Genomic DNA, 10,469 nt, shown 5'->3' with positions numbered 1-10,469 from the left:
AAGAAATACTGGACTATGTTTGTAAAAAAAAAAAATGGCAACGAAATTGTGAATTTCCAGAGCGTGTTACTCCACACTCGGCTCTACTATACGGACTTTACGCTGAAGATGCCAGCTGCAGCAGGAGCATTTCCGGAAAGATACTGGCTGGTTTTAAATTCATTCTGGACTCTCTATCCGACCACATGAAGACCTCGGGACACTTCTGTTTGGATTTAGGGACCCTCTACTCACTACCACGTAAGTGTTATGTTGTTTGGAGCTGTAGAAGAGGTGTAAAAATAGCGTTTTGTAGCGGCGATACCATATGCCCCACTCTCCTCCCAGGCTAACGACTTTTGGCTGAAAACGGTCAAATAAAAATTCTCAAAACACATCAGAATTAAATGATTTTGATGTCAACTCAACGTATGTACTCCCAACATCCCGTAAATTGACCTAAAGTGCATTTTACTCCGGATTATCCCTTTAACCAAAGCTAAAGCGCTGCAGGCTGTCTTCATATTAGGGGTGGAACGGTACAAAAAACTCACGCTTCGGTACGTACCTCGGTTTGGACCCTACGGTTCGGTACATTTTTGGTACAGTGCCGAAGGAGGCGTGTAGCGAGGTTCGAGCACATGTAATAGATATCTGAATCCTGCCTCTTCTACAGTGGAATATGGGCGCATAGCAGATGCGATGTAAATTCCAATTGCTTCGGTAATTTTTTTTTGCTCTGCATGTATTCGTATCCAGGGGTTGTTGTAATACATTTGGGAGACGTAATTGGACACTTTTCTTCCGTCTCGTCCCGGTGATAGGGACTTCTGGGTGGTGTCGCTTGATATGTGTTAACATATTTGATGTGTTCCCACTCACGTAATGAACAGGTGTCGAACAACGACGACAGACCGTCTTTGTTTTGTCAACCACTCGCTCTCCATCGCTATTATAACTCACAGGGAACCCGAAGTTATCCCACACCACTGACTTAAATGATGATGGTGGGTCTTCTAATTCTTCGCCACTCGCCATTGTTAGCTCTCTCTCGCAACATCAACCCAACAGCGGTACCTTCCCACAGAGTACAGTTTGTATTTGAAGGTGGAGTTTGCTATCTAGACCAATCCAGGCATGCATATATATCTCTACGGACCAATCAGAGCTTGCATGTGGCAGTGTTTAAATGGGTCCTGAAGGAAACTCTTGCAAAATAACAGTTCCGCGTTCAGATCAATTTTAAACTTCCGTACCGTGTGTATTCTGCGTGGCAATGCGCGTATCGAACCGTGACCCCCGTCCCGTGACGGTTCGGCACGAATACATATACCGTGCCGGCCCTACTTCATATTTACCAAACATCTGACTCTCTAGGCTACCTGGATAATACAATGATCATCCACAGGTTTTTCTGGTCTACGCCCAGTCTTAGAAACTACAAATGAATTAATAAACTGAGTTGGTCCATTTGTCTGCACATTTGTCTGACAATGGCACACAACACATGTTGAATCCTTTGTTATAGTATACATAAAGAGTAAAAATAACCTGATGTAATTTTAAGGTGGACATCTCTTAAACAACCGAATATACTCAAGTAAAAACTCTATTAAAGCTGTAAGTCAAAAACATTAAAGGCACATTCAGTGATATAGGGTTCAGTGAAATGCCAAGTTGTTGTTGAACAATCTAGTTTTGAAGTACAACATTTTAGTAAACCAGAACCTTTGTTTCTTTCCAGAAGTAAGACAACCCCATCCAAAATTCTACCATCTGTAAAAGTATAAGGGCAGTCAGGTGTCTGTGGCGAGTTCATGTCTGTAACAGCAGGACAGAGTCAACTGAACACTGCACTGAAGCTACTGCACAGAGCCTGTTTTACTGGACCATTCTATAAAAAAAATGAAGAAATTAGGTTTGTGTAAATTTGATGTCATGACTAAAACTCACTATTCTTCAGATAATATCACTAGCTCTGCACAACAATACAAAAGTCATGCATATTTTTTCTATATTTCTATATGACCATCAGCTAGTATAGATGATGAAATTTAACCTGTTCCCAGCTTGTTTTAGCATCATTCTTTTTGCATGAAACCATCAAATGCATATTAGGATAATTCAGGATTATTTGGCAGTAGGGCACACTAATGGAACTATCATTAATTCCATCAACCATCTACTCGTGTGAAAGAGTGGATCAAGTAAAAATGTACTGTAAATTTCTATGATAAAACTGCTGCAATATATGTAAACAATGTATGCACCTCACAAGAGGGGAAATGCTAACATGTTAGCAATGGCAACAATGTAAAATCATAATCTTATCCTATTACACCCTAAACAGTTTTATTTGGGTAAAAGAAAAAGAAAAAACAGCAAACAAACCCTCTTCATAGTCGTCATTTTACCATACAAAACTATGAATAAATAATGTTTGAAAAGGAGATGGTGTGTTACTCAGACAGCATCTGATGGATTCTCAAATAATTTTGTTAGCTATGGGAATAAAACAGCAAATCCTCTTGGGAGGATAGCAAACCTGATAGTTGACAAAGCTGATTTCCAAAGATTTCCAGCATGATGATATGAAGTTTGGTCTGGTCCAACGTTGAGAGCAAAGCTCAGTGAGGGTGAATTTGATGATTTGCAGGTGAGTATTATTGTTTACCGAAGTCATTACACAATCTATGACGACAGCTTGAAATAAAATTCTATTAACACAGGTAAATGAGTGAAACACCACCTGCATGGACATGCCGCCAGTTGGAACCTTCACATCTTTTGAAACTTGATTTGTTTCACCTGCAAACCACCAAACTAATAATCAATGACTACTGTCTTGAAATATCAAGAAAATAGTCAATATATCAGGAAAAAAGAGTCAGCTCATCCTCCTGGTTCTGTCACAGGAGTTTGGGCCTGGATGGGTTAGGCCTAATCGAGGAATAGGCCCCAATGTGGGTGATAAGGTTGGGTTCCACACTGTGAGACCTTTCCCCAGGAATCGTCCTTGCCATCTGATAAATAACCATGTCTTTGGCATTCCCTTTAATGCAAAACGAGCCATCCAGATAATCTGCCACCCTAAGTGAGGCATTGCCAGGGTAGAGCATGGCTGGGGTGCAGCATTCAGTGGCTGGAGAGACCGCATAGAGCTGTGGGGATATTCTCCGCGCCTCGAGCAGATAGTGCCGCCCTAACAGCTCCGCAGCAGCCATAAAGTACAGGGTGAAGAAGAGGAGGTGGCTGGCAGACAGAGAGAAGGAAAAAGAGCAGGGATTCCAGTAAGGGAAGGTAAGGAGAAGGGCTGTCGCTCCGACCAGCCCAAGCCCGACCCACTCCAGGAGGCGGTATGGCTCGGGATTCCAGTAGCGTTGCAGCCTTTCAGGGTGATAGAGCTTGATGTAAAGAGTGTGGAGGGCAAAACGACGAGACAACAGATCTTTAACAACTGTAAAAAATTCTTGTTTTGGCAGAGCATCATCTTCTAGAACAACCATGTTTTTGGGCTTAAACAGCTCCCATCCTTTGCGGAGACAAAAGACGTAATCCTGCTTCTCCCTTTCAAAGGTGTTGATTTGTCCCCAGTTATTCTGCTGCTCTTGAGGGGAATGCCGAATAACCTTAAAGTGGGCTTCCAGCAGTCTGGCATCCTGGTTTTCCAGGGGGCCACTTTCCACATCACACAGCAGCACCTCTGCACATCGTTGCTCCCCACAGCCTCTCACAATGCTGCTGAACTGCTGCATCACCTGGAGCAGGTAGTGGAAATTCCGCCCTTCATTCCGCCTGGCTGTCACCACGGTAACTAGCAGCTCTGGATGTTGGGTGATGTCACTGAATTTGGGTGACATGGCGGTGGGAGCGCTCTGCCAGAAATGCAGAGCGTCTTGACCTCGCTGAAGACTTTCCCGAAGGACATCCTCACTCATGGAGTCCAGGTACGTGGACTTAATGAAGTAGTAAGAGTACAGCAGCTGATGGCAGCATAAAGGAAGAATGACACAAAACGTGACGACAGACAGAGTGAGGGCTTGCGTGAACGGGCTTGACCATTGTAGGTATTGAATGAAGAATGCTTTCCATCGAGACATTGACGAAACAGCTGAGAGATGGTAACAAACTGAAGTCACAAAGATGGGGTCTTTTCAGGGGATTTTAGGTAAACATTTACAGTGCTACAGTTTGCTTTGTTGTTGAATGAACCACTGCAGTAAAATTGAATAAATCCACGGTTAACCGCTGCTGAAAATGAGTCACCTGTTGGCACTTATTCTTCGTCTTGTGAAAAGAGAGGTAAGAGGTTCAGCTTGGTTCTTGTTGCTCTGATGTCTGTAGAAAGAGACATAGAGAGTTTTTTTTTTAGAAATTGTCATGAGCAGTCCAAAATCAACATTTAGGTATATTATCTCTGCATATCAAATCTGATGGAAAACAATTATCTATAAAATTGACAATTTTGGTTCAGTTTTTGTTTTTGTTAAATATTAAATATTTTCTTTGCAGACTATGATATAATTAAATATGATTGCAGCACACTTCTGTCTAAAGGAACTTCCAAATGGAGAAATCATAGCTATTATGTTATCCAATAAATGTCATTTAGGTTATTTAAAGTTAGAGCCAAGTTTTAGAGTGTGAAAGCTGTCTCATATGGTTAGATCATTCTAACAGAATGCATATACTGTATCTGAACCAGTTTAGATGCATTTCCCCAAAACAGCCTCTTAATTTTCAGCCAAACTACAATCTCATAAATAAATTAAAAAATCATGTTCTTTTTAAGAACATTAGAGTTGTTGACTATGACTATGTAAAGTCAGAAAAAAAATTACTACAAGTGTTTCAGTAAAACAATCATATTCTGTTCCGGCTTTTCAAACAATGATTTTTGTGCTTGTGGTTGTAAAACAAGACGGGTAAAGAGTTATACGTGATATCTTTTAACACTATTTCTTTCCAAATTTTAGAGAAAGCAGTTAAACAATGATGAAAACAACATTTCCCATTTGTCTTAAAAGACCTCTGACATACCCTTAAATACACTAAAAGTGTCATTAATCTAAGGCTGCTCCAAAAGTGACAGTAATAAGGATCAACAGTCCTCAGTAAAGTTCAGCTTATTTCAATGAGGTTTTTTTTTAAGCTATCTTCTCAAATATTCCGGATTTTAGGAATTATTTTGCATTTACTCAGACTGTGTTTCCTTGCCGAACTGCAAAAGAAGGAAACGAGAACATTACCAAAGAGAATAAAGTGAAAGACACCCACATGATCTGTGCAGCTTAGTTGAATGTTTATGACATAAACTCCACAATGGATATTTTGTTCAAGGAAGCATTTTAAAAACGTACTAATATTTACTATATTTCAGCGGCCTACAGAGGCTGTCCGCCCACAAACATTCTGAAAACATGTGCTCCCAGACTAAAATCATGTGTGGCCTACATAATCTATAGAGATCGTACTAAAAAATTTAAAAAATAAAACTGATTAAACTAGTTATTCCAGTTTGAAAGTATTCAACTCCGTTTTACTCACAAACGTAAGCTTCATACGTAATGAGTCTAATTATTACGTACACATAAAGGAACATTTCTATGAAATCCTGCAGGCGCTGGCACAAACCTTCCCTGAGAAACACAATCTGTTTAATGTTTGAAAGAAAAAACACCTTCGGCGCAGTCGGAATGAACCAGATTATTCATCAAATGTGAAGTATGTGGATCGTTTGCTACTAATATGACAATTATTGTTCGGTCGCTTCCGGGGCGTAAAGGCTGGGGATTCGATATCAAAGACAACAGACACACCGGATAAATGCGCGCAGACTCAATGCCAGCCTGACTGGTAAAACATTGCGGGATATAGATCAGGGTTTTCGCCAAATAAAAGCAGTGTTAGACTCACTCAGAGTTGAAGGACTGCTGCTGTTTAACCGCTGCCATGTCCGTCGCAAGTCATAACTACCTCCTCATAGGTACGATAAAAGAGCGCAGCTGAATGCCGTAATACTGCGACCAGAGCCGCAGCCAAACATGCCGCTGCCAGCCACCTGGTGGTGCCGAGGACCGTCTTTTTGGCCCAACCTTTTTTGGCCTGAGTACCCCCTCACACATACAACGCGTGCGATGATTCTCCAAAAGTAGAGCAACACAGTGGTTATTACATGAAAATCATTTTATTTAATATCCTTAACTTGAACATAAAATTCTCAGGCTTTCTCTCTCTTTTTTTAACCTCAGTTGAATTCAACATAAGAATAAAAAACATTTTCTTGAAATATAAATAATTAACCAAAATAGTCTAAATACTAAATCAAAATAATCTTCCTTTGTTATCTAACTTAAACAAGTAACATTTCTCTTTTTTTTAAGAATACATTAACAGGCCTAACTCATGTAACATTCATCACATTTGGGAAACAGGTTTTTTTTTCCAGTAACATTAAAATTACGGAAGAGTATTAGGGCCAGGCATAAGAAAAAATATTTATATTTTGCCTGTCGAGAATAAAGTCGACATGTCGAGAATAAAGATTTCGACTTTATTCTCGACATGTCGACTTTAATCTCGACAGGCAAAATATTATTATTTTTTCTTATGCCTGGCCCTAATACTCTTCCGTATTAAAATACTTGTTCAGAAGAGTCCTCTCATTAACCCTCCTGTTGTCTTGCGGGTCAAAAGTGACCCTCTACCATGCTTAGCTGCAGAAAAAAACACCTTAAACTATCTTTTTCCAACTTGAAATTTTATGATTTTTCCTAAAGGGCCCCCATCATTAGAAAAAGTCACACTTTATTTTTGTTTATGTTTCCATGTGGGCTGTACACCACTAGGGTACAAAGATTGTCTTATGGGTCATTTTTGACCTGTGAATTATAAAAACATTTAAACAGCAGAAAAAAGTTCACTGTTTTTTTCCCTTTCAATATAATTAATTCAGACATAATTACTTCACATTTATATATCAGCAATAATAAACCTTTATTATGTAAAAGAAAACTGAGAAAACAAGAAAACTGTTGGTCCAACTGACAGTTGGTTTGTGGTTAAAAAAAAAAAAAAAAAGTGTAATCCTGAAAACTGGTGAATGTCTTTTTGTATTGTGTAACAAAAAATACATGATAAAAAATGTATTGAATTGAGTTGAATAGATAAATAACAGGTGGTTTCATCATACAAAATAGATTTTGGATTTAAAATTCAATTAAGTTGCTTTATTTTGGGGCTTTGGTAGGGCGGGTCATTTCTGACCCGTAGGATAAGGGGAGTAAACACAATGTTAAGACCGCACAAAGGGTTAAACCACACCAGTAGAACTCAGCACCACTAGTCTGATGGGTGTTGTCTTAAAAAAGAAGAAAGAAATGCTGTGTGTGTCTGGTATATGTAGAGTTAATGAACAGTTGAAACTCAGCACCTACATGCACAAGCAAACATGTTCAGCTGATGCAACAGCATAACAAAAATAAATCCAAATCAAATCAAATCAAATTTATTCATATAGCACATTTCATGTACAAACAGTTCAAAGTGCTTCACATAAAATAAAAGCATTGCAGCAGGGAGTGGAAGAAGCATTAAAATACATAAAAGAATATAAAGAGAAACAAATAAAATCATTTAAATGAATTTAAAAACCAGCAACAGTCCAGATAAGTTCAAAGATATCGTGCAGATTTCATGCATAGACACATGAGAAAAGAAATGTTTTCAACCTGGATTTAAAAATGTCTCCATTTGGTGAAAGTTTAATCTCCACTGGCAGTTTGTTCCACTTGTTTGCAGCATAACAGCTAAATGCTGCTTCTCCATGTTTAGTCTGGACTCTGGACTGGACCAGCTGACCTGAGTCCTTGGATCTAAGAGCTCTGCTGGCTTTATATTCTCTGAACAGATCAATCAATCAATCAATCAATCAATCAATCAATCAATCAATCAATCAATCAAATTTAATTTATATAGGCCTTTACAATCACCAACTGGTACTCAAAGTGCTTTACAACAGGAAAAAAAACAGATCACAGATGTATTTTGGGCCTAAACCGTTCTGGGATTTGTAAACCATCTGTTACCCATAATACCCATCAAAGAACCCAATATTCAAATAGCACTTTTGATAATCAATGCTCTTTGTGTAAAGTAAAAAAAGAGACGAAACCCTCCGGAAGTAGAAAACCACAGGTATGAGGAGAGGGGTCAAGAAATTATTTAGAGGTAATAAACACAGTGTTAAATATATGTTTTTTGTACTACACATTGTTGGAGGACGTAGTTGGAGTGAAAACATGCAGACATGGAATATGGAAGCTAATGCATTGCCATGATTAAATTCTGTATATGACTATAGGTAGAGGTGAGTGTAGTCTGCAGGCGGGTGGGGTCGGTGTTGGCAGAGAGGCATACAACATTTTCAAGAGAACATACAGGTCATGATAATCAGCAGCTTTACAACTGTTTTGCAGTTGAAGGTGAAGGATCTAATATCAGTTCTTTTAATCTCCAGGCAAAAAAAAAGTCACATATCGGGGCGACACTTGATTTAGAATGCACAAATGACGTTATATTTAGTCTCCATGACAACGGTTGTTGTCATGAAAACTGAAATGCAAATTTTGTCAGTTAGTGTCAATTATTGTCAGTTTTATGAGTTTTCTTCTGACGTGGAGTAATGAGAAGAACAAAGTAGCAGAGACTCCGCAAACCATTGTCTCTTTTTCTTCCAAACTCTACAATATATTTTTATGTGTAAACTAAGAAATTATTATTAAATTACTACAATGCACACAAAGGCACCACCATGTTTCAAGAGTTACCCTGAACTAATAACGAAGCCTTGGCTGCTGAGAGGGTCTTTTATGTGATTTTTTTTCAGGACATGACACTGATTCTTCCAAACACTTCTTATCTTTTGTTTGTCTGGTGAATAGTTGCAAATGCTGATGTTAAAAGTGTGTTTGCACAACAAATGTTATGGCACTTTCATTTATATGGCAGCACATTTAAAATAAAACTAAATGCTAAAAGCTATACACTACTTTTGGATTCATTTTTGGATTTTGCGTACAAATGTGATTAATCGCGATTAATCAGGGAAATCATGTGATTAATTAGATTAAAAAATTTTAATCGTTGCCCAGCCCTAGTCTAGAGTTCTGTGCAATGCCTCTGTCTGTCACAATCTGCATCTTGTCATGATCTGTGTTTTGCATTTTCTTGTCAGTCTTGTCAGTCTTGCCATTTCCTCACCTACCTAGTAATTAGCTCCACTCCTTTCACCTGTGCCCACCTATCCTCAGCTGTACCTTGTCACAAATCACTCTCCCCACAGTACTTAGTCTCCTGTTTTTTTTTCATAACATTCCTTAACTATTCCTTCAGCCAGAAACTTACCAGAGTGTTCACACCCATACTTCCCAAGGACAATCATGTTCTAGAGCAAAACTAGCCTCAACCAAAATTCAATTACATTTTTACAATACACAAGATTATTCTTCAAATTTAATGTATTTTTAACCATCAGTTCTTAATTCTGCATCTGAGCCCAGAGTTGGTTTATGAAGATTTGGGTAGTATAGTCCAAAATATCTTCTGAGTAACAGACAAGTGGAAGAAGTGTCACAGCCTTCCACAGTGTCCACTAATACAGATTATAATAATAACAATTGTAGTATCATAATTAGAATTCAAACTATGTGTTGCTCTGTGACATACATGCAAGTGGAGTTTTATCATAAGTCTGATCTCTGATCAGGCTGCGATATGTTTTCTTGACGTCAGTGTGACGTTAACCAAGAACACAAACAGATCATTTATCAGGAATGTCACCTTCAAAAGAGCCTAATGTCCTGCCCTGTCAGCAGTCCAGAAAAACAGAAGATCATTAATCAAATCTTTGTTTCAGTTGATATTCAACAGTGCACACAGTATTACAGTGTTACAACAAAAAAAGAACGGCCTCTGAGCAGACAGTGAAGCTGAAAGAATTAGCTGATCTATAAAAATATCCAAAGAGCATTGTAAGGGAAAAATGTATTCCTATTTGCATTGTATTGAATGTTACTGTGTGTAACCTGTAATAACCTCCTGCAAGACACCACCTGTTTTTCTCTCTTTCTTTCATTGAGGGCATTGTGTGCTCGTTATATGATTAAACAACTTTAAGGAGGATGGTGGGAAAGATGTAGCCTGGGCGAAAGCCGACTGTTGACTCTGTCAAACAGTCTGGGAAAACCCAAGAGGAATCCGTTTCCATGGAGGGCGGGACCTTACCCAGCAACTTAAATTCATTGGAGTAACGGAGTTCCCTTAACCAATCATAATGTTTAGAAATGACGTTGGTTATGCGCCGAGGTTCATGCTTACTCTCGCGAGGCTCTAGCTCGCGAATCACGCTTCCCACATCCGCTTTCATTATACCGGTACCATTTGATAAATCAAACTTTTCCCAAAGCCAGTTGGAAGGAGAGCTACGACAT

The 10,469-nt window shown here is 38.8% G+C and overlaps 1 protein-coding gene across 1 annotated transcript; it reads right to left on the bottom strand.

Annotated features, from left to right (window-relative positions):
- Positions 1-291: 291 nt before the first annotated feature.
- pgap4 (post-GPI attachment to proteins GalNAc transferase 4) lies at positions 292-5,969 on the bottom strand. Its single transcript, XM_075462540.1, has 2 exons — positions 5,896-5,969; positions 292-4,317 (listed from the first exon to the last, which is right to left on the bottom strand). Exon 2 carries the CDS (start codon positions 4,077-4,079, stop codon positions 2,889-2,891), a length of 1,191 nt encoding a protein of 396 aa, XP_075318655.1. The 5' UTR covers positions 4,080-4,317; positions 5,896-5,969; the 3' UTR covers positions 292-2,888.
- Positions 5,970-10,469: the final 4,500 nt, after the last annotated feature.

This window comes from Odontesthes bonariensis, chromosome 4, assembly GCF_027942865.1.
Source record: "Odontesthes bonariensis isolate fOdoBon6 chromosome 4, fOdoBon6.hap1, whole genome shotgun sequence".
Classification (NCBI taxonomy): Eukaryota; Metazoa; Chordata; class Actinopteri; order Atheriniformes; family Atherinopsidae; genus Odontesthes; species Odontesthes bonariensis.
Note: the sequence above shows the minus strand (reverse complement) of the source record. Positions and strands in the feature narration are given on the sequence as shown.